This window comes from Glycine soja, chromosome 9 (assembly GCF_004193775.1).
Source record: "Glycine soja cultivar W05 chromosome 9, ASM419377v2, whole genome shotgun sequence".
In the NCBI taxonomy this organism is placed as follows: Eukaryota; Viridiplantae; Streptophyta; class Magnoliopsida; order Fabales; family Fabaceae; genus Glycine; species Glycine soja.
Window position 1 is genome coordinate 40,984,658 of NC_041010.1, and position 25,263 is coordinate 41,009,920.

General features: G+C 31.2%; 2 protein-coding genes, 1 long non-coding RNA gene and 1 other non-coding gene across 6 annotated transcripts; 2 read left to right on the forward strand and 2 right to left on the reverse strand.

The window, feature by feature from the left end:
* Positions 1-193: 193 nt before the first annotated feature.
* LOC114425717 (MADS-box transcription factor 23-like) lies at positions 194-15,830 on the forward strand. 3 transcript variants are annotated; one of them, XM_028392669.1, is made up of 8 exons: positions 194-343; positions 433-645; positions 11,289-11,367; positions 13,569-13,621; positions 14,881-14,980; positions 15,101-15,142; positions 15,224-15,265; positions 15,389-15,830. In XM_028392669.1, the coding sequence occupies exons 2-8, from the start codon at positions 464-466 to the stop codon at positions 15,545-15,547; spliced, it is 657 nt and encodes a 218-aa protein (XP_028248470.1). In that variant the 5' UTR covers positions 194-343; positions 433-463; the 3' UTR covers positions 15,548-15,830. The 3 variants fall into 3 exon arrangements, with proteins under 3 accessions (XP_028248470.1, XP_028248469.1, XP_028248468.1); XM_028392668.1 differs by having other exon boundaries at positions 197-343; positions 446-645; positions 13,560-13,621; XM_028392667.1 differs by having other exon boundaries at positions 198-343; positions 13,560-13,621.
* On the reverse strand, positions 10,618-16,734 carry LOC114425718. The gene is made up of 4 exons (XR_003669270.1): positions 16,549-16,734; positions 15,675-15,768; positions 13,738-15,533; positions 10,618-10,866 (listed from the first exon to the last, which is right to left on the reverse strand). It is a non-coding gene; the product is annotated as an uncharacterized LOC114425718 (long non-coding RNA).
* Positions 16,735-18,767: 2,033 nt separating this feature from the next.
* LOC114367334 lies at positions 18,768-19,997 on the reverse strand. The gene is made up of 2 exons (XM_028324497.1): positions 19,535-19,997; positions 18,768-19,178 (listed from the first exon to the last, which is right to left on the reverse strand). Exons 1-2 carry the CDS (start codon positions 19,846-19,848, stop codon positions 19,145-19,147), a joined length of 348 nt encoding a protein of 115 aa, XP_028180298.1. The 5' UTR covers positions 19,849-19,997; the 3' UTR covers positions 18,768-19,144.
* A 2,940-nt stretch (positions 19,998-22,937) lies between these two features.
* Positions 22,938-23,011, forward strand: TRNAN-GUU. The gene has a single exon. It is a non-coding gene; the product is annotated as a tRNA-Asn (tRNA).
* The last annotated feature ends 2,252 nt before the right edge of the window (positions 23,012-25,263 follow it).

Here is a 25,263-nt window from a genome sequence, read left to right on the forward strand (position 1 = left end):
TATATGTACCCTTTAACGTGTCAGAGGCTTATACGGCTGACGGCGCCATAAAAATTCTCAAAACTATTGAAGTAATACAATTTATCCTTGAATACTTCACTGTAGAAAGTATACAAAACTGTAGTCACAGGTTATATCAGTGATCCAATTTTTTAATTCAAACCCGCATAGTAATCTGCCCCACTGGCCACTGCCACCACAAGCGGCTTATACAACTTTCACTCAGCGACCATAACTTTTTTCTGCTTATAAAACTCTCCCAACTTGCCACCCAAAAAATAAATGGAAAGGCAGCGCCACAGTACTATTCTTGCACCATCTTGAATACCGTCCAAAAACCCAAGTAAGAAATAATTAACTTTACTGAACTTTGTGTATTATATATATATATTCACTTTTCTATTTACGCATATATGTGATTAATTACTTCAGAAACCCTAATTAGTGTGAAGTGGGGAAGAATATGGGAAGGGGGAAGATTGTGATTGAAAGGATCGACAATTCCACTAGCCGGCAAGTGACTTTCTCAAAGAGGAGAAAGGGATTGATCAAGAAAGCCAAAGAGCTAGCAATCCTCTGCGACGCACAAGTTGGCCTTGTCATATTCTCCAGCACGGGAAAGCTTTATGAATATGCCAGCACCAGGTTTGATCATCATCATTTTTAATTAATTGCTATAATATCATGAATATTTATGTGCTTATATATATATATATATACACGTCCCATAACAGTCTGATATATAAATATGCTCATGATGTGAACAGATCTTGTCCGAACATGTATGTTTATCTGTTATCTGAACCTTAATTTTCTTCGTCTCTATTTGACTGAAATTCCCATGTATTTTAATTCTTAACCTTACATAGAAATTTCACTCTTGAAAAATATGATGCAACAAATATGCATGGCTACAAGTTCAAAGAGATCACGTTCAAGGCAAGTGATCGATACTAAGAGAATCTTCTATGTGAAATCATGTAATTAATTATAGTAATTAGGTAATTATATGTTTGCATAATTACTATACATGAGTTTGTCAGAAAGGATCACTTAGATTTGATCCCACATAATATATTACCTGAAAAAAATGATGAGTATTAAGTGTGATTAAACTTTGAAGCCAGTGAGTGATTATGATTATTGTTAATAATAAAAAAAAATAGCATGCATATTCATATTTTTCAGCCCAGTCATATGAATTATTAGCAACACTTTTCTCAAGTTTCTGACAATAGATAGTAATAAAGCTGATGAATCAGGATTTAACCTGCCAGAATTTGTAGGATACCGGGAGAGTATCATCTTGGAAACAGAATAAATGTGTGCACTATGCTGAACTATGATGAAAAAGAACAGCTGTTAGTTTTTGATAATATTTTTAGGATCAACTATGTATCATTAAACTTATCCTTAAAAGCTTATGAATGGATATGTACACCATCATATCTCTGAGCCTAATCTTCCTGTGTTCTCATCCAAAGGCAGAGAGCCCCTGAGAAGAGAGAACTATAATATTATATTGGTTAATATGAAATAATTTCTTAGTCTAGCATGACCTATATATATTATATTGAACATTTATATATTCTTGAGTCGTAATTAACTAACCAATCCAACGGTTTACTCAGCAAAACATTGGGAAATTCTGTATATGACAATGGATATATGGTTTAAGAGTTTAAGATAATGATATACAGGCAGTTTCAGCAAATATTAAGGTGGAAAAATAGAAATTTAAAGTGGAACTTTTATGTCCATTAAAGGAAAAAGAAATCTCAACGTATTATCCACCAAATCATTGGCCAGTAGTGCTGCCACCAAATCTCAACGTATTATCTTTGATGCCTGTCAACCTAGTTTTGCTAATTTTAGAAGGTTACATATATAAAGGTATGAATGATTCCATTAATATTTCTATAACTTTAGGCATTATCAATGTAAATGATTTTAGCTGATATCATGCCTTTAATTAGTCGATGTCAAATATCATTCAGGATGTTGATGTGTTAGGTACAAGCAGCACACTGATCGCTAGCTAGAGTATGTCCCTTCCCAAAAGCAAATATTCAAGTTCCATTTAGGATCATTATCATTGGCAAATGCATGCATCGGATAAAGTGTTGTCACCACTAGTTTTGATGTAGACAACCTTAATTATCATATAATTAAAACCTAGCTTTCTAAGCAATTTTGATTCGGTATATAGGTTTGATTGTCATTATATTATTCTTGTTTTTTATATATATTTTTTTGCCAAGTTGGAGTGAGTGCTTTTCAATCTTGTATTGCTTCTTAGTATTAATTAGATCATGATAATCAATATAAACCCCCATTCTGCTTGGAGTTTCAAACAGGAACATTATGCTAGTAGATGCATTGAACCCTCCGGTTTTTAACCAAAGTCTACAACGTCATGGAGAATAAGGACTCGTTTTGTTGGATAAAATTTTAAATTTTAAAAAACCTTTTATAACAATTTTCTCTCTTCTAAAATGCCTTTTCTACTTAAAAAAAACATTGAAACTGTTTTCCTTTTTCTAATTTCAGTTTTTTAAAAAAAATATCAAATTATCTTAAAATATTTGAACATATATTTTTCAATTGAAAAAAAGGTGGTATATTTATTCTTTTAAAAACACAAACAAATTGAAAAAAAAATAGTATAAGTGGATTGTACTTATTCTTTAGTTTTTTTCTTCTTTGTAATACTTATTATTATTACATATTAGTGGCTAAAAAATATTTCATATTAGAAAAAACACAAATTGAGCTTCTTTATGTGATAAATTATAAATGTCGAGTTAAACATTTGAAAATAGCAGATAAATATTAAACACAGAAAATGGAGGTTTGAATTGTGTTTTGTTTTTATTAAAAATAAATTGAAAGTACAAACGATTTTATCCAATAAAAAAAACCTTTAAAGAAACTTTGCAGAAAATTGAAAATTGTTTCTTTTGTGTGTGTGTGTGTGAATTATCTGCTTCTCGTAAAGGTATAAAGGAATGCAAGCAAACATTGAAGAAAATTTAAATATTATTGTGTGTGTTGCGTGTGGATTATCTGCTCCTCATAAAGGTCTAAAGGAATGATTTAAGGAAGAATATATAGAAATGCTAAAAAAATTCAGAATTTTTTAGGTTGAATAAAGTTGTAAATTTATAAAATTTGAAAATGCATCATTTCTTCATAAGACATTTCTGATTATAATTTAATATTAAGTATGGTTTAGTATTTTTTTTAAAAAGCAAGTACGGTTTAGTAAATTTTGTGTTTTTTATAAAATATTTTGATTGAAAATAATTTCTTTTAATGACAAAATTTAGTAGTAAATATTAGTTTAGACCACTAAGAACATCTATAATGCAAATACTTAAATGGGTTGTTTATTTTAAATTTGCAAGCTCTATAATGTTAAATAGATTTAATGGCTTTACTTAAAAATTCACTTCAATGATAAGGATGTGGTTAATTAAAATAAGTGCTTAAATTAAGTGTCCTTGTTTTTTGCGTTTTTTGGCCTTGAAAGTTCATTTTTTATTAATAAAAATAGTTAAACAATGTTTCTTATTTAGGCAACGTGTTAATTAATTATAAAAAAACATAAAGTTAAATGCTCAAACAATAATTTTAGTTAGGGAGATCATATATCATCAGGTTAATATTATTGGTTGCATTTCACTTCAATTTTGATTGAAACTAATTATCATAGTTTTTAGACCAAATCATTTCCCATTTTTTCTATCAGCAGGGAGAAATTTATATAACCAATTCTCTATATTTAAGCTTTTAAAATTGTTTTAAACATCATTAATTATTTTTCTTTTGACACCTTTCCTTGTGTTCAAACCGTTACCAAGTATTTTTAGTTAGTTATATTTACTATATCCCAACTTTATTAGCATATTTCGAATAAAGTATTAATAAATGTATCAAAATGTAATGATGTAAAAGTGTTAAATATTAATGAAATATATCCACGTTTGAAAACAAAAAGCTAAAAAAAACATAGAATCATAATACTAAGGGGGAAAAGCTATTAGTTTTTTGAAACCTCACTGAAAGTTTAAGAAAACTTTTTTTTAATAAACTAAACTGAACATGCATTATTATATTGTTTTTTATTATTCGAAATTTAAACCTTAATATATATATATATATATATATATATATATATATATATATATATAGAGGATTCTATGATAGAATAATTTTGTTCTGTATTTCATACTTTACTAAGGCATAAATATATACAAAAGAGTTACAGTAAAATCTCTTAAGATTGAGCTATACAGATTTATTCTTCAAATAAAACTCCTAAGATTACGTCTAAACTAAAAATAAATTGATTTACATGATCACATGTTAATAACACGAGATAATATAATAATTACACATAATTTCACACAGATTCTATTATCTTTTGTTATCTCATCATGATATCATTGTCACCCCCCTCCCTCAAGTTGGAGCATGTAAATTACATATCCCCAACTTGCACGACAAAGAGGTGAATTGAGTGGGACCAAGAGCCTTAGTAAAAATATTAGCTAATTGTGCATGTGTAAGAACATAAGTAGGTGCAATATTGCGAGTGAGATACTCGTCATGAATGAAGTGGCAATCCACTTCGATGTGCTTGGTGCGCTCATGAAAAAATTGGGTTCTTGACAATATGAAGTGCTGCTTGACTATCATAATGAAGTCGCATAGGCCAAGAATGAAAGATACCAAGACTATGAAAAAGACATTTTAACCATTTCAATTCTCCTGTTATAGCTGCCATGGATCAATACTCAGCCTCAGCAGAGGAGCGAGATACTATTTGTTGTTTTTTAGTTTTCCATGAAATTGGAGAAGATCCAAGTAGAACAAACCATCTGGTAAGGGACCTACGAGTTAAAGGACATCCAGCCTAATCAAAGTCACACCAACCAGATAGTTACAGGTCATAATCTTTACGCAACAAAACACTCTGTCCTAGATTCCTTTTCAGGTATCGAACAACACGGAGAGCAGTCTCCCAATGGGCCTCTTTAGGTGTCTGCATAAATTGAGACAGCACATGCACACAGTATGAAAGCTCAGGTCTGGTAAAACAAGGCTAAATGAGACAACCTACTAACCGCCTATACTGATCAAGATGAGGAAAAGGCAAGTGTTAGATGATGATTTTGTTCAATTGACACATTTGATGACTTAGCTCCCAGAAGTCCAGCTTTGGCTATAATGTCCAAAACATATTTGCATTGACAAAGAAAGATGCCTGCGGAAGATCGCACCACTTCAACACCCAAGAAATATTTGAGGATCCCCAAGTCTTTCATGTGAAAGTAATTGTGTAAATAGGCTTTAAATTCGATGATAGCTTCATGATTATCTCTCGAAATGATTAGGTCATCAACATACACTAACACAACAAAATGTGCCCCCGGTCTTTGCAAGACGAAAATAGAATAATCAGACAGAGATTGTCGAAATCCATAGTGTTTTAGTGCAGCAGACAAGTTGGTAAACCAACAACGAGGTGCCTGTTTGAGTACATATAAGGAGGAACATCTTCTTTGGTAGTAACACCAATAGAAAAATGATACTTGGTCTCAACAAATTCAATATCTCGAGAGACAAAAATCTCTTTTGTTTCTAAGTCAAACAACTTCCACCCTTTCTTACCATATGGGTAGCCAATAAACATACATTTTTTACTCCTACTTGCAAATTTATCACAATTCCTTCTTTGATTATGGGCATAACATAAGGAGCTAAATATTCTCAAATGTTCATATGCAGGTTGCTGCCCATACAACATCTCATATGGAGTTTTCTCATTCAAAACAGTGGAAGAAGTTCGATTAATCAAATATGCTACAGTTAAAATACATTTCCCCTATAACTTAATCGAAAGATTACCTTGAAATCGCAGTGCTTGAGGCACATTCAAAATATGTCTATGTTTTCGTTCCACTTTCCCATTTTGTTGGGGTGTTCCGATGCAAGATTTCTGAAAAATTATTCCATGATCAAGAAAATATCTTTTAATGCATGTGAATTTCGTTCCATTATCACTTCTGAATATTTTGACTTATGAAACTACCTCTCAAGTAGAGCAAAAAAATTGTGAAACATTGTTGATACTTTTTTGTTTATCAGCTAATAGGTATATCCATACAACACGTGAATAATCATCAACTATTGTTAGGAAATAAAAAGCACCACAAGTAGAAGGAGTTCTATATGGTCCCCATAAATCACAATGAACTAATTCAAATGCACTATTGGCTTTATGTTCACTCAAAGGAACGAAACTTCTCTTTAGTCTGTTTGGCTCTAAAATAGACTTCACATGTTTTATTCACTACATTTCTATCTTTGTGTTTTCTAGCTTCAGGAATCAATTGGGTGATCTTCAAGGAAAGATGTCCCAACCGTTTGTGCCACAAGTCCATGGAATGCAAACCATCAGTTTTGTGAGCTCTCACATTTCGAACCCCTCTAAGGAAATAGAGCCCATCTGTTAATTCGTTGGCAAGTGTACCAAATCGTCACAAGTAATAAAGTTCTCAGAAGTCCGAGTGTCGAATCCACATGGACTTTGTTTGTACTTAGATTAATGCAAATCCAATTTAAAAGCAAGAGATAAAAATTTAAAATAAAAGATAAAGAAAGATAGAAGATAAGGTAAAGAAAAGATAAGATATTTAAAGATAAAATTAGAAGATCAAAGAAAAAGATTGAAAGATCAAAATAGAAGATAAAATATTTAAATTGCGATAAAGATAACTAATTCTACAAAATTCAAATAAAGTCTAAATCTACTAAGCCTAACTACTTACTCCTAATAAAACCCAATAGTAAAATAAGGAATAACTACTTCTAAGAAAAACCAACAATAGAAAAATAGGAAATAAAATCTATATATTAAAATCGCTAAAACCTGACAAGTCTAATCAGCCTAGATATATGGATTTCAGTGAACTAATTCTGGATGTTTGCTAAAGCATGGGCATTGAGGCATTAAGTCATGATAACCCAATGATTTCTTTCTTTTATTGTTCTATTAAGCGTTACCCTCTCCCGAGTGGTCTATCCCTTAAAATCGATTCACGCATTCATTCCTTATCCCTAATTAGGCTTTACCCTCTCCCGAGTAGCCTAAAGACTAACAGAAAACAAAGTCCGAGATGCAGAATAAGCAAGAAAGAAAAACAGATAAAAGAAATTGGAAGGAAAAACCCTCTAAAAGATAACCCGATAATTTCCTCCTTTTAGTATTCTCTTAAGCGTTACCCTCCCCCGAGTGGCCTAACCCTTAAAACAGATTCAAGTATTCATTCCTTACCCCTAATTATGCTTTACTCTCTCCCGAGTGGACTAAACCCTAACAGAAAGTAAGTTCCGAGATACAGGATGTAAAAAGAAAGAACGGTAAATAAAAGAACCTGGAAGGAAATCCTTTTTTTATTGATAACTCTTGAAATGCTCCATACATCATTGACTTTTTAGGCCTGCCATGCCCTAGCTAGGGGGTTTAGCCACTCATAGTCATGAGGGCTTTACAATGAGAAGGGGGTGAAAGAAAGAAAGGGAGTAAATGAAACCCCTAGGAGAGGGGGTTCTGTGGTGGTGTCCTCTGTCCCTTGGACTGGCTTTCTATTTATAGCTACTGAAGTGGGCTTTGGGCCTTCGTAGACGCGCTTAGCGCGACACCCCGCGCTTAGCGCGTATACTTCCTGGCCCGCTTAGCCTGTGACGCGCGCTCCTTCTTCAAATTTTCTTCTTTTCTTCAATTTTTCTGTCCTTTTTGCTTGTTACACCTCCAATTTTTATATCTACAACCAAAAATTCAATTTAATTAATTTTCTAACTTTCAATCACAAATAACTGCTAAATAATTAATTTCAAGCCAATATTTGACTAATATTCTACTATCAAAATACAATTATTTAGCAGTTATCACCATCCCTTCGTTCACTTGCTCCAATCAGCACCCTCGAAATACGGTCTTGCACAACACATAACTTATTAGTGAATTGAATAACACATTTCAATTCATCCATCATCTGTGAAACAAATATCAAATTGTAATTCAATTTAGGCACATAGAGAACATTAGTCAGTTTTAAGCCTCCATCTAGCACCACGCTTCCTTCTTTAATCACTGTTGTATGTTGTTCATTAGGAAGTCCAACTGGACAACTTTGAATATCGTGTAGCTCATGCATATGATTCAGATTTCTAGTCATGTGATTGGAAGCCCTTGTGTCAATTATCCAAGTATTGGTATCACGTTCACCTGTCATCTTGTCATTAGAGTTTGTTTTCTGAGCATTTAGTAATTCTACCAGTGTCTGTCACTACTCTGTAGTAAGCCCAGTCAAACCTGAACTGTCTCCTTCTGAGATCCTGGTGTCTGCACTTGTTTCACCACTGTGCACAACATTTGTACGCATTGTTCCTCCTTTTCCTCGTCTAGTTCCCGGATTGTCGTTGGAAATCAATTCATACGGTGATGAAGTCTTCTTCACCATCTTATGTTCTTCTTGTTTATGAGACTCATTCTTAGGAGCCTCCTATTCATGATGACTCATTGTAACCAAATTTCAAACAGAACCTGTTGGCTTTGATACCATAAAGGATTCTATGACAAAATAATTTTGTTCTGTATTTTATGTTTTGCTAAGGCATAAATATATACAAGAGAGTTATAACAAAATCTCCTAAGATTGAGCTATACAGATTGATTATCTAAATAAAATTTCTAAGATTACATCTAGACTAAAAATAAATTGATTTACATGATCACAAACTAATAATACGAGATAATATAATAATTACACATAATTTTACATAAATTTTGTTATTTCGTGTTATTTCATCATGATATCATTAATATATATATATATATATATATATATATATATATATATATATATATATATATGACTTAATTGGCAATCAGAATTCATCTCATGCATGAACAAACCTTTGGGTCTGGATTTCATTTGTAACTAGACAAGAAGGGAATCCCTAACTTCCATGTTTTCTTTTATCTATAATTGATAGTATATTTTAGTTAGTACTCCTCCTTAAAAACGGGTCAATTTCAATACAAACCAAAATAAAATGATACTTAGTATAACTTAAGATAAAAAAGTAACTAATAATTTCAAAATGCAAAAAGATACTTCTTTTGTATGCATTCCATAAAACATATAGCTTAATATATAAGAGAAGATATAATGTGTTGCTTGTGAATCGAATTTATTTCATTTCGTATGTTTAAATGAGCTCATTTTTTCTGCACTATTTGTATAAAAAAAAATACTTTATCAACTAATAAAAAATTGTTGTTGGTATAATTTTCTGCGCTTTTAGTATAAAAAGCAAGATTTCAGAAGTTTAGACAAGCATTGAGAGCTCAAGAACACATTATTGCAGGATGGGATGTTGAGTAATTCTCTGTTATTTAATAGAGAATTATTCAGACTATAATTAAATTACTTTCCTTGTTTAGTAGAGAATTCATTGATTCAATTGAGAATTATTCAGACTTTAAATTAATTCCCTTGTTCTATTTTGTTAATTAAATAACTTTGTGGTATCTATAACCCACCATATGCTATAGTTTCTTGAATGTTAGAGACCTATATACCACCTCTAGAATACCCACCAATAATTGGCACGATCGAGGCCAACCTAAAAATAAAATGACTTTCTTTGTAGCATAGAAAATAATTGAATTATTCAAATATTAAATTAATGCCAAATTACTATAATATTTCTTGGGGATGCATATAGGATTGAAACCTATCGATAATGTTTTACTCCATAAAATGTTAATTATCATCTTTGATATCTTCATGTTCACCAGTGTTCCTTGAAACTAATGTGTTTCCAAACCAATAACTCGGTTGTTAATCATGCTACTTATAATAAATATTCGTCATGTGCTTTTTGCCACAAAATGTTACATATCTTGTTTGTACCCTTTTTCTGTAGAGGTAGGATAAGTACATATCCTTTTGTAAAATTAACAATTAGTTGATAAATTTTCCCAAAAGAACTCATTTAAATATATTAAAATTAAATATTAGATACATATATATATATATATATATATATATATATATTATTTTTTATTAAATTATAATTTTGATTCCTTTCAATTACTGATTATCACCGATCATGGTCTCTTATTTTTTTCTGTGATTTTAATCTCTAAATTTTAAAAAATTTGTCTGATTCTTAATTTTGCACACATTATTTTATATTTTAAAAATTTTGGGACTAAAGTCACAAAAAATAATAGAAAGATTAAAATTACAGATAAAGAATCAAAAGAGAACCAAAATTATAGTTTAACCTTTATTTTTTTTAAAAAAAATCTCATTTTTCATAAATACCTATAAACTTTATGGAAATTAACATTCATACCTTAGAAATTTTTTAATGGTAGACTTACAAAAAATTGAAAAGCTCCCCAGGGACAGGCCATAATCTAAAAGTTAATCCAAATCTAAGCAAAAAAAGAAAAGAATAAGATAAAAGAACCAAACATATCAATAGTGTGCAAATATTTTATATATTGAAGAAGTCAATAGGTCACTTGAAAAATATATATAAAATAAAATAAAATTATAGTTTATTTGTGAAGAAGTCAAACACAGAGTAATCACTGAAAAACAACTATCTTGAATCCTTGACTACTTTGCTAGGACCAGTATAAGTCCTACTCTAAGTCATGCCCCATTTCTTTACCGATTGAGCTATCAAGTTCATACACGAGGGGTTTAACTACCGGTCCTTCACAATGTAGCAGAATCCATAATATAGCCTTTGAGTAAGGTTGGTTTGATTTCCACCCTGTCAAAGGGCAAAACAAGAGGATAAAAAAAAGTATATTAACCACATGCAAGTAGAACCACACGAACATTGAATTGGAGCCAGCAATTCGGCACTTGTAAAACTAGAAAGTAGACACACGATTAGTGCATAATGGAGAGCTATAAATTTGAAACAATAATTTCATAATGTAATGAATCTCTTATCAATAAGGTTGTCTCAATAGTGAGTCTTTAGATGGCAGTACCCGACCTTTATTACATTATTTTACATTTTCTCAAGGAAACCAATCTAATGATCATAAATACTATATCTTTTTGGGGGTATGATGTGCTATGTGTTTTCACTGTGTCTTCTCTAGATACAGCTTTCCTTGATCAATTGAATTCTTAATTTCATAAATCAAAACAAAAAAAAATGAAAAGACTTTTTTATGTTCCCAGCATGAAATCACTGATCGAGAGATATAACACATGCAAGGAAGAACATCACCATCAGATGAATCCAGAATCCGAAGTCAAGGTATCTTCCTGTTAACCACTCTTCAGAATTGTCCCTTATCTTTTATCAGCCATAAATACCCGCTATAAGCAAAATGTACTTGAAGTCTGACTATCATCGTTTAATTATTTTTTGTGTTGCTTACTCGTGTATTTATTTAATAGTATCATTAAGCACGTAGTTATGTCCAATATGACAAATTTTGCACAGAACCTTAAAACAAAACTGTATAAGGTTTTGTTCTTATAGGCAAAGAGCGATATCAAAACCCTCTCCCCCCTAGACGATATAATCATATATTTTGTCAATTTCTCATCTTTCAGCAACTGAGAAGTGAGAACAGTGACAACCCTTGAGGCAACTAAGAGGCTGCAACTACGGCAGCCCCAAAGAGACCACAACTAAGACAAGCTAGGGATAACCACAATTAAGACAGACTACCGGCCTAAAGTGTGGCTAATGCAACTGGCCCTTATAGATCTAAGATATATATATACGCTCTAATACCATCTTAGTATTTGAGTCTAAGGCTAAACTAAATCCCACAAAACCAACCTGTGAGGTGAGAACTATCCAAGTTTTATAAGTTCTATTTAAGTCATACCTCTGATCGATATGAAACTAAGCCACCACCCTTGAGGCAAGGGTGCTGTAATTAAGACAGCCTCCAAAGAAGCCACAACTAAAGCAAGTTGGAGTGACCGCAATTAAGCCGACTTTTCAACCCCTTTTTTGTCTACTAGAATTAATTCCTGGGGCTAGAATGCACACATGAAACATGTCTTCCAGAATCATCAACAAAGTGTTTGTATTTCTATAATGTCATTCATATCTTACAAATTCAAAATAGCAGCAGAATGCAGCATATAAACTGCCTGTGTAAGACAAATGTAAGCAAGGATCAAACATGATTTCTCCTAACTTAAAATCCAACTTTAATCAGGGTTAACATCACATTTATTTTTGTAACAATTGATATTGTAAAATCCTGATTAGCCAAATCAAACAAACTATTGTTTTAATGGTATAAACTACTACCATTTGAACATAACTCTATTTAGAAAGAAAAAAAGTTTGCTTCTTTTGACTGAATAGTATCGCTAGAATATATTCAAGCATTAAGCCAAACAGTATTCTCAGTAATCTATAATATTTGTGAGTAGAGATGGCATATATAAGTAACGTAATATTAAAGTTTATTTTTGTTGAGTCACAATGCTGAACTATTGCCACATATTTTGGTTACTGATATCAATTGCGCATCCAAAGTTTTCAACCTAATGAATTTACTTATCTTCAATACTAATTATATAAATCTCATCACATGAAATTAAGCATGTATTTTCTAAAGGGAAACACAAGTTGCTAGCATTTAACTCTGTATTGAAACCATTTATTTTCTAAAATGGTCCTTATGAACCTGTTTGGGATGAAAGGAGAAGGCTGAGGAGATGGGTGAGGATGAATAGGAGACAGAATCTGAAACAGAGGAAGGTTTAGAAGGACATTCATCCCTTACTCCCTTTCAAATGCTAAGGATTTTATTTCCTCCAAACTAGAGGAAAAAGGAAATGAATACCCCCAGTGAGTCACTGCTGGTCCACCACAACGACCTAAAGGGAGTTAATGAATAACAAGGCTTTTAAAAGTTTTATGTTGGAATTAGATTTTTAATTTTTTATGCTAACTATGATTGTTAATTTTGGGGAACTATTCAAGATTAGGAATTTTATGTTTTTCCTGGAGTGGATATTACTGTCCTACTTTTCTCTATTTAAGACAACAACCTTATTTCTTAGGGATTGAATTTTGATTTGACTTTAAATGCAGCACCTATCAAACTTTTACAATGGGTTTGGTATAGATGAATGAAAATGGATGAAAGTGTGAGGAATGAAAAGAGATGAAAGAGAGTAATCTATACTATTCTCTGTAGTGGCTCTCATTTGTTTCTAAAAGGAAACAGCATACTGACTCTATAATTCTAATATAAACACAAAAAAAAAAAAACAATTGCATCTGGATATACTTATTAGTATAAATATGATAATCTGCTCCTAAATACACCACAATGATCTCATATCCTACTGTGGGTCGTGTTGAAACATTCAAATAGGATCTAAGTCAAAATGATTTTAAAAAAAAAATCCCTTTGCATTTATTTTTCCTCTGTGTTACTCTTTACTTACATCATTTTACTTGATAATTGCTAGTTTTGGCAGAGGGAGGCAGAAATTTTAACGCAGCAACTACAGAATCTACAAGAAAACCACCGGTACAAACTTTCTGCTAAATTCTGATTTATTGAGCAAATTCTTTTATTATTCTACAGAAGTAAATAAAACAGGTACTATTTGGGAAACACTTCAGTGTCAGACAAGAAGATATTACCGTACTATAGTAGATTGTCTGTGTCATAGGCTCATAGCATGCTTCATTCAATCCAACAAAATGTTCATGATATATTGTTGATATTTTATAGAAATAGCATCCTAATTCTTGCCGACAGAAATCATCCTCCAATTGAATTTGCAGAAAAACTAAAAATTAGATCAAGAAACCATGAAGCAAAAACAAATCCAAAGTTACAAACTAAGACATCCTATATATTAAACAACTATCATACTCGTTTCATATTTCGGCTACATTGATAGAACCCTTGGAGCCGAAAAACAATGCAATGGCTAATCCCATACAATACCATTAAGTATCCACCTGTGTTTGTTACCCCCCAATTATATCAACATAAATATATCAAATATAAAAGGGAAACCTAAATTTCATTTTTTCAAAAAGTGAAGACAAACAGTAAAAGGAAAGACATACAGCAGAATATCACTTCTATATTAAGTAAAACTTATAGAAGTGAGATTGAATTATAGAAGTGTGGACCTGCTGATTGAAATCCTCTAGTACTGTATCAGTGAGTTTATGGTTCACAAGAAGATCCAAGATATAAAAATACAGACTCTTCCTACAAAATAAAGCATCATCTTGCATAGCCTACTTGGAAGAAACATAGACTTAAATATTTAAATTTTACAGAAAATATTGCCTTGCTCTAAATTACTCACACAAGTAGTTTTTACCTTTTCCAGAATAGCATGAAAAATAGTCCATGCAGAAGCAGCATTCATTTACCTCCATCTTAGACTACTTACAAGAAACATTAATACTATGTCCCAACAGGTACCATCCATAAAGAAGGTTTTGATAGAAGTAATGACTCTTCTTCCTTTACTTTTTTTTCTGAATTAAATAAAGAAAAAGAAAAGGAAAACATCACACGTGAATCCTAGTATTAACATGCCAATCCTAGCATTATGTAAACAATTCAGTAGAATAAATATTCTATCATGGAGCTCCGCATCAATCAAACACTACTCTAATACACCATGCAATACACTCCAAAACAGTAAAATGAAAAAAAAAAATATTTTCCCTTTAAGCAAATAATGGTGACTACATAAAGAGAATGGATTCTGTATCTCATTAGGTTCTATGCATAAGACCACTAACATTTTGAGGACGCAGGCAATTGATGGGAGAACAGCTATATGGTCTGACTGTCAGAAACCTACAAGATCTAGAGAATCAACTGGAACTGAGTCTCCAAGGTGTCCGCATGAAAAAGGTCAAGTGCTTTTCAGATTCACACTGAGAAGGAATGGAAATAAATGTGCTTGCTTGATTAATCTCATTAAGGACAAACTGAACGCTAGAAACAATTAACAAGTTTAATCAAATTCTGCAGGAACAAATTCTGAAAGATGAAATCCAAGAGCTGAACCGAAAGGTCTTTCTGAGAAATAACCTTTGCTAATTTTCCTCTAAAACATTTTATAACACTGACTGATCTTTATATTTTCACATACAGGGAAACCTTATCTTCCAGGAAAATGTGGAACTTTACAAGAAGGTAAACCTCAATCACCAAGAACACACACAACACAACTATGCAACAATAGACTTATATTCACTTAGGCCATGAAGTGCAACAAAAGAAAGCACAATTGCTTAACAATGAGGCTTGATGTCCCAGGTCTTTGGTACAACAGATATGGCCACAACAAGCAGAAATGCATTTATTCCACTTTCATATGGTATGCATGTAGGAGGGAATCCACAAGAATTGGTCCAACTTCAGTTATGCCAGCCTGAACAAGAAGTTTGTGAGACATTGGACACTGCCACAAAATGAAGGTCACGTCTAATTTGGTCTAATATTTTAGTATTACATTTGGAAAAGAAAGTCATAATGATATTGCAGCATAATAATCATACACATCCAAAGAAGTGAATAGTTCTTGGGGATAAATATTACTCACTTCACTCAGAGAATCCCAGCAGAGAACAATGCACTTCCTGATATTGTATTGGTTATATAAAATCTAATCAGTAAAATGATATCTGCTTGTAAAACTGCATATGGAAAAAAAAAATCTTGAATAACACAGCATGGACATAAAATTTTCCTTCTGTAACTAACTATTCCTTTGACATAAACTATAAACTATGAGATATATCCAACACAAATTCTTCTCTGTTGAAGGAATAGTTAAATCATGGTTAATGTAGAAAAATTTAAATCACGTGTCAGCTCTAGAAGCACCTATTTTCAATATCTTCCTGTAGGGAACCCCTTGAATATTAAAAACAACAAATTAAACGTTTGCAACTATGAGGTGATTCTACCAGTTTTTGTTCAGTCCTTTTTTATTTTTAAAAAGGTGCAAAACTCTCATGTTAAGCCAATTATTGTTTTACCGCCAATCATGTAGATCAATTGTTATTATGAAAATATTCCAACTTAACTACTAATCTCAAGTTTAAGTCTTTCTCTAAGAAGAGCTTTATCGGTCATAGGTGATCTTCCTGAGCAAAATTGTCTCTAGTGAAAAATAACTATGCTCTTATATATAAAAGTTCATTAGTATTTTCTTTTACACTAGTAACGCTGATCAAGAAGGTGTGACTTAGTTGATGGAGCAGCGTGTACGTGTGAGATTATATGCAAATACAATTTTGTTACATACAACTGAAACTGTTACTTTTCTAGCTTCACACAACAGTTAGCGCGTGTTAGAATTATATCAATCAGATCATCACCGCCGAAAATACTATGCAACAGCATTTCATGGAAGTAATTAACAGAGATGTTTAAGAAATAAAAACGGAACGAACATATATATACAATAATACCTCTCTGCACCGAAGCACAGGGCATGTTGAGTGTTGAATACTCACGTAAATAAGGTTAAAGAAGAAGAAGAAGAAAAAATGGCTGGCTGTTAATTGATGGTACTTGCACAGTGAAGGGAAGAGAACAGAATATCTAAGGAAGGCGCGAGAGAGGAACAAAGTATCTTTTCTATCGCTTTTAATTAATTAATCATTGAAACAGGTGGTCCAACCCCAAGTGAGATAAGTTCCTAGCACTAACAAATTATGGTAGATGAAAAAAACATCATTGGAAAAGAAAATCTCACAAAAATAATAAAATATTTATGATAATAACATATGATAACAAAAAAAAACGTTGCTAACTACACCTGTCATCCAAGTGTATAAATTCCACACCAAACAGGTTACCTTATAATTGTCGGCCATTGATTGATTAATACGTTACCCATATCTTGGTTTATGGAAGTTAGTGTTCCAGAACTATTTGTAGGTCGTGAGGGATTGAAATTCACTCACTAAAAGGGATAAAATTTTCTTCTATTGGAAAAGTTGTGTATTCAGGACTTTTTCCTTACCATTTTTTAAATAAGTCCAAGTACATATATGAAAGAGTCCAATGTAGACCAGTTTTCCTGTTCTGGTTCGGGCAATTGTCATGGTAATGAATACATGTGCTACATATGGATAAAATAATGTGTTTTTGGCTCCACTTAAAATCAATTATAGCTTCTTATATTTTAAAATTTGTGATTTTTTTTTTTTTGCATAATGATATGAAATTAGTCCTTAATGTTAACTTTATTAATCTTCTTTGTTAAGATGACTAATAATTATGTAACAGGAATGACCCATAAAATGTGTCACGTGTGAAACATGTTATTTTAATAATATTTTGATTCTTTTTTTGGTAATTCTTTTTAACAACCTCTAGAGGAATATGGCCTCAAATTTCTTTTCTTTGGATACTAAAAATGGGTACTTTTTTGAAGTTTTTGAAAGTCAATTGCAAAAGGTTTTAACCATGGAGCATGTCAATACCAAATAAATTTAAGGCCTTATCTTTGATATTGGTAGAATTTCGCGGAGTTGTCAAATTAGAGCTCCGAAATTTCTTTAGTTATTTCAAGGTTAACTAAATTAATCTAAATGTTTGAATTATTTGATAATTTTTAATTAGGCCTTTCAACTATTTTTTTAATTAGGTTCTTAAACTTATATTTATTTTTAATTGGGTCAATTGAAAAAAACAAAACAATTTTTTTTAAAATTTTGTTAAGGAAAATTAATAAGATTAAAAAAACAAAACAAATTTAGGGATCCAATTGAAAAAAAAAAGTTTAAGGACCCAATTAATTTTTTTTAATACTTCATGACCTACTGAGTAATTCTCAATTTCTCCTTAGATTTTCACAATATTTTTCTCAAGCTTTGGTTTAAATAATTATTGTCCTGTTTTTTCATTTTCGTTCCTGATTTTATTTTTTTGTTTTACTCCATCCAAGATATGTTTGTTTTGTTTTCTATTCTTGAAGTGCTTTAGATGACACTTTAAATAGTAAAAAATACTTTAAAAGTGAAAAAAAATATTATCTAAAACACTTTAATGACAAAAAATAAAATAAATACATTTTATGAAAATTAAAACAATTTTTTTTAGGAATGAAAATTAAAAAATGTTAAATTATATAAACCAAAAATATATAAACCTCAAACTTTTATAGGTTGCTTCCGAACTTAGTATTGTTATCTCTATAAGTATGCATTAAATATTTTTATTTCTACTCTCTATGTCAGTATCTTTGTTTTCATCAAGTCTAATAACACTAATTAAGGGACTAAATAGGATATTTATCTGTATATATTTTAACAAAATTCTACAAAAATATAATTTAAAGAGAGCACGTGGTGAAAAGAAATTAAAACAGAAAAAGAAAAAAAAAAAAGTAGGTGGTCGCGGCCTTACTTACTAAGACGAGGAACCTTATCATTTTGTGGTAGAACACACTTTTTCTAGTAGTGCTGTTCTATTCTTCTTCTTATCTTTCATTTTTCATTTTTTTCTTGCATAATGCAAGCACGATTTCTTTGTACTTTCATATCGGATTCTAATTCCACGGAATAATTGTCCCTTTATGCAGTAGAATAATAAGAACGAGTCAACAAGTAGAAGTGTAACTATGCTTCCCAAAACTTTAAAAAAAAAATGAGAAATAAAATGCAGGTTTCAGGTTTCTGTACACAATAATTCCAGATACCACTAACATGTTCTTTTTTTTGTACATGTACATAAATTAAGGATATATACCCCGTTAATGGTGCAGTGACTTTTACAAGTCATAAATATATCAACCATACATCATATTCCCGAGACTTTCTCTGCTAGAAATGCATTAACTGCACACCCCCAGAATCTGCATTCTTCTGCCTTTATAATCCAAACAAAATTCAATTGTAGAGCATATTCTTTTTTCTCACCCAGAAAAATATGAAGGGAGGGGGGGGGGTGTGTTCTTACTTAATTATGAGCCAGACTAGGCATGCTCTAGTTCATCACTGACTAGGAAGTGCATTACGTGATAAAATCTTAGGTAACCAAGTACTGCTTCATGTTTTTCTATTGAGAATCCAACCAATGGAACACAGCAGCACTACAAATAACAAAAACAGAATTGCAGCAATCAAAAGATTGCACAGTAAAGCAACTAATATAAATGACATATTACTATATCACTACTAGTACTACTGGTAGATCCACCATATATATATATATATACACACATACAAAAAACCCATTAATTTTCAATGAATAGAACTTTTGTATTATGACAAAATATGAATAAGATACACCATATACAAACTAGAAGAAGGATTAATTTGTTTGTACCATGCAGTAACTAAAACCTGCCATGTGTCAAAAACAAAAGGCCATTTCATTGTCCTTCTTACATTCAAGCCTAAACATGTAATAACCACAGTTACAAAAAATCAATGATGTGAATCCCACCTAACATCTTGCAAGCCTGGCCTAGGTTCATCAAGATGGCAACCCTCATCAAAGTTCTGGGAGTAGCTAACAGGGTCATATTGAAAGGACATAGGCTTGGATCTACACAAGGTCTTGCTCTCCCTCATGAACCTTCTGAGGATGTTCCTCCACCTTCTCACCCTCTTTCTGGGGCTGTAATAGATTCGCGAGTACTCGTACTCCTTGTGGATTGGCAAGCACGAAGGGGAGATCATGCAGCCGGCGATGTAAGAGGATCGTTGTGCTGTCATTGTGTGATCCTTTTCCATTTCTGTACATGTGGAGTTTGACATGTTGTTCTTCTTTTTGAGAGGGGTGTGTGTGCGCGCGCTTGATGCTTCTTTATCTTCTCAATTTTTTTCTTTGGCTATGAGTTGGTTTGAGGAGCCTATAGTGCCTGTTAGGCTGTTACCATTTGTAAATAGTACCATATGCTGTAAAAGGGTAATTATCATTCAGAGTTCATTACTTCTAAGCTTTGTTAAATGTGTATTAATTAATTTTATTTGTTCATTGATTATATTACCTGTTAGTTTGTCCTATTCAGGTGATTAATTGGAGTTAACAAAATGGATCAGAGAATAAATAGACATCTGTATGTGACAAAAGAACAATCGGTGTAAGGTATAGAGGCAAATCTGAAAATCAATTGAATTGAATTATTATTAGCAAAACCATCATACTATTATCAATTATTAGTTTGACAAAAAGAAACATAGTTATTAAACTTATAATACTATATTTCTTAGTTTGTTATTTTTTTAGACCAAGCGACAGATAAATTAGTTTTACTGAAAAAGATAACTGCCACTAAATGGACATTAGTTTTACCAAGATTTTAAAATCTGACTGCAATGTCAAGGTTTTTGAGGACTCTTCAACTGATACAAAATTGCATCCGTCACATTTATTTGCAATTTCTCGCCATATCAAGAATTGTGATGAATCTGTAATTGCAATTTAAAACCTTGAGTTTTACTTCTCGGTACTTTTAGTTGCTCCCAATAAAGTTATTAGTGTTGGAAATATATTTTGGGGTCGACAGATATTGCATTATACAAATTAGAATTTAGAAATAGAACTTCATGTCATCACAAAGGATAAACCAAAGCCTTTCAATATGGAATCAATGTTAGACAAAATGGGATTGATGAGGAGGACATGCACCAGCCCTTTCTGACTGGCCTGGACTATTAGAGTAAAAAGGGAAAGGAAAAAGACACAATATGAGCCAAGCAATTCCGTGGAATAATTTCTTTCTAAGCCATTCACTAACGGAAACATTCAAGAAAAAAACATTATGTCAAATAGAGGGTAAAAAAATAAATAAATGATGACAAAATCTAAAAGAGTAACAAACCATAAGAATGGGGGCATGTGAAATTTTTGGTACAATCACAGCTCCACAAGCCTCACCTACCGCTGTATTTGTGTGTGGGGTCTAATTCCCAAGTGGTGATGAAGCAGAGGATAGTGTCGTTAGCTAAAAAAAATATTCAGCACTTCCCTTGGTTTTGGTGCCATTTCTTGCTAGCTTTCCTTGTTTCACCTGTTGCTGGATTCCTTTCACATCTTAGTTCTCATCCAAACATTTGTTTATCTTGCATCAGTTAGACAGCCTTTAAAACTATAATTGACTCACTTGATCAGTGATTGACCAATGTAAATATGAACTAAGATTTAATTAATTATTTGATACCTATACGGCTATACTTATGTCAACTTTGTACGTATCCATTTTTTTAGCAGTTTTACACCGACGAAAACTAACCACGTACAGTGACTAAATCGAAGAGTTAACTAATTAAGTATAGAATCAAATGATGGATGAAATCTTACATTAATGATATTATTTGTATTAATCGAATTGTTATTTTATTTTATTTATACAATAGTGTTACATAATTTTAGATTTCTACACTACTCATTTAAATCACTCAAATTCATCAAAGATTAACTAGTGTGTAATTATTTTAACTTAATCAGACATCTAAAATTTAAATTTAAAATATATAATTATATTAAATACTTTTAAAAAGAGAATTTTATCGTTTTATCTTATACAAAATACATGTGCTCTAAATAAAACAAAATTACTCAAGCCCCTTGTCATCGTAAACACTAAATTACCGATTTTAGTGGTTCGTGAACAAGCTAGTAAGTGTGGAAAATGAGCATTTCTAGCCTCGATGCTTTAAATTTGAATTTATGTGTGGACGACTTCTTGTCATGACCAACGTAGACAAGCATATGTAAGGCTTATCTGGGGGCTAAGAATCTAGTGCACATGTTGATTGTGGAGCAGAAGATGGGAACAGAAAGATTGTGAGCCCACATGCACCCACCTAGTGAATGATAAATCCCTATCCCCTAGCCTTGTTTGTTTCCAGTGGCCATTCATAAGTTATAAAATTAAATGAGTCGCAATCAAGCAAAATTATCATTTTATTATTTACATATTTTAATATAGTGGAATGTAAGAGAATAAATAAATGATCATTGCATTATATATCCTCTATATTGAAAGGACGTTTAAAATGAAATAAAATTGTAAGCATTGTATCTGGTTTTTCATTATTTTAAATAATTTTTTAAAAAATCTAATGTGATTTATCAAACATTCTTTTTCATTAATTCACTGGCTTGGCTCCTGTGTGTTGGTGAAAATTTTACTGTAGGCATTGCTTGATCACTACATCCGTAACCATAAATGGCTATCAAGTGTGCTTACCCTGTAACATGAATAGTGATAATAATCAAAATCGATTAAGCATATGACCCAGAATATACTTATCATCACGAATTTGAAAATTTTATATGCCTAGCTATATATATTGTGTATGTAAGAGATGGTTATGATGTGAGTTGTACATGAGGGACCCAAGCACAGGCTACAGCACATATCAATTATGATGACTTTCTTTATCACATGCCTCCAAGGTTTATGAGGATTACCAAGTAAGCTAATTAGTGAACTATAAATCTGGTTCATGATGAGCTTTCTAAGTTAAATATTTAGTATTTAAAGTCATGAATTTTAATACTTGTACTAAGATATGTTTATAAGTATCTTTTTACAGCAGAAAAAAAAGGAGGGTTCTTTTTTTTTCTTTAGTAGATGAACCATAAAACATTTTGCAAATCTGTATAAAATTGTTTTTTTTTTCTTAACTGACAGAGAACGAAGACAAATTCAGACCCCAAAAAAGAAGAATAAAGGAAAATTTATTTAGCTGCAATTGGATGAATCCAATTGGACAAAGATTTGCTGTGTCCAATAAATATTACATGGAGATCAAGAAGGGAAAAAGTAGCTGGGATTTTCTATGTTTATGTATGAAGTATCTTTTCTCTAACTAAAAGTAGACACTTTGAATAATAAGCTGGAATAGCTCAGTTGGTTAGAGCGTGTGGCTGTTAACCACAAGGTCGGAGGTTCAAGCCCTCCTTCTAGCGTATTATTTTTATAATATTTGTCTCTATTTTGTGCTATAAAAGCATTTTCCCGGGTAAAGGCCCATGTAGGCGCATACCTCTGTTCATGGGTTTAGCCCAACTTGAATGGGCTATGTTCGAATTTTTTCTTTCTATTTGATAGTTACTATTTCCACTCCCACTCTTCGCTCGAACATGATCAAAGTTCGAATTCTAATTTTAGTTTTCTCAAACAGGCTGACTAATTAAATCAAATAATTAAAGAAAGACATAAAACGGATTTCGAATTTTTTTAAAATAAAAAATTATAGTTATACATTAATTTTTCTACAAATTAAAAAGAGATGGGAAGAGGATAAAAAATAACTAAAATGAGTAATGTAACAATAAGAATGTATCATAAAAATGTTATAAGATTTTTTTTATAATATGCGTTCAATTTTTTTATATTTTAAATATATATTTTTAAACTATTAATTAAATATTAAATATTTATTATAAAATTTATCTATTTTTCAATCATGCGTATCTGTTTTAATAAAGTTCTAAAAAAATTATAATGTACAAGAAAACACGTGGTGAAAAGAAAACAGAAAAATTGTTATAATATGCGTTCAATCTTTTTTTATATTTTAAATATATATTTTTACACTATTAATTAATTAAATATTAAATATTTATTATAAAATTTAACCATTTCAATCATGCGTATCTGTTTCAATAAAATTCTAAAAAATTTATAATGTAAAAGAAAACACGTGGTGAAAAGAAAACAGAAAAATTGTTAGGTGGCCGTCATATTTGTTTTATATTTTTGTTTTTCCTACATGTGCAAGCGATGATAATTATTATATAGGAATTATTTTTTTAAAGGAAAGGGTTAGTTTGTTAATTTTATTAGAAATATCGATAGAGCTACAATCTAAATTTATGACTTTTCTTTTTTTTCTTCTTTTTTCATTATTCTCTAACCAGTAAGCTAATTTTATATCTCCATTACATAAGAATAATTTTTAAGCAAAGTCAATAAACTATCATTTAAGTCAAATTCTAATTGAATCAGATGATAACATAACTCTTTATACGGCCAACATATAAACTATTTTCTCAAATTTTTATATTATGTTTCTTAGTTACTTTTATTTTTTAAGGGTAAGAGACAGATAGGAGTAGTTTTACTTACAAAAACAACTGCGAATAAAGATAGATAATAGTTTTACTACTTGGCTTTTTTAGTTATGCTCCCAATAAAAGTTACCAGTACCTATATTGCATCATATGTACAAATTAGAAATACAACTTGGTGTCATTGACAAAGGGTAAATCAAAGCTTTTCAATATGAGGCAATCAATTCCGAGGAAAATAATTTCTTTCTAAACCATTCAGTAACAGAAACATTCGATAAAAAGTATGGGTAAAAAATTTAAACGAATTCAAAGAGACAAAAGAAATCACAAGAATGGGGCATGTGATCGATCATCATTTTGGTACAATTCAAGCTCCACAACAAACCACAGTTTGGTACACCTACTGTTGTATCTGTCTGTGGGGACTTCTTGCGTTCCACTTTGAGGACACTAACTGTGTATACAGGGAAAGTTTCTATCGAAATCTGAGTTTTTTTTGGTTGTGATTCATAGATGCTCATGAAGTTGTGTCTTCATGTGGAAGTACAACTTCATGTTAATGGTGTGGGAATATTAATTTGTATTGGACCTGGTTTTTTTGTTTAGATTCATAGATAACACAGTAGGGTGTTTAGACTCATAGATAACAGAGTAGGGGACCAATGCAAGCATGTATCTTCTCATATATGCATTATAAAGATAGGTACGAATTATAAAAATGTAAATGATATGCATTTATCTTCTCATATATGCATTATAAAGGTAGGTACGAATTATAAAAATATAAATAATGTGGACTAAAAAAACTACGAGTAATTTGATTTTATATTTTTCTTTTTCCTACATGTGCAAACAATATTAATCATTACATAAGAATAATTTATTTTCTTATCAATAAATATTAATTTTATTATAAATAATATTTAAAGAATTCAAACTTGTAATCTCTCTTTCTTTTCTTTCTCCTTTCACCCTTCTCAAAACAAAAACTTGTGCTCATCTGAATTAAAAAAAATGTATGTTTTTATATTAGAGGGATTATATTATTTCATAGATCAAAGTTTGTACTCCCAACCCAATAGCACAACTTGTGCTCCTTTGAATCTCATCTCAATCTAAAATATTGTTATTTTCACTTATTTCAG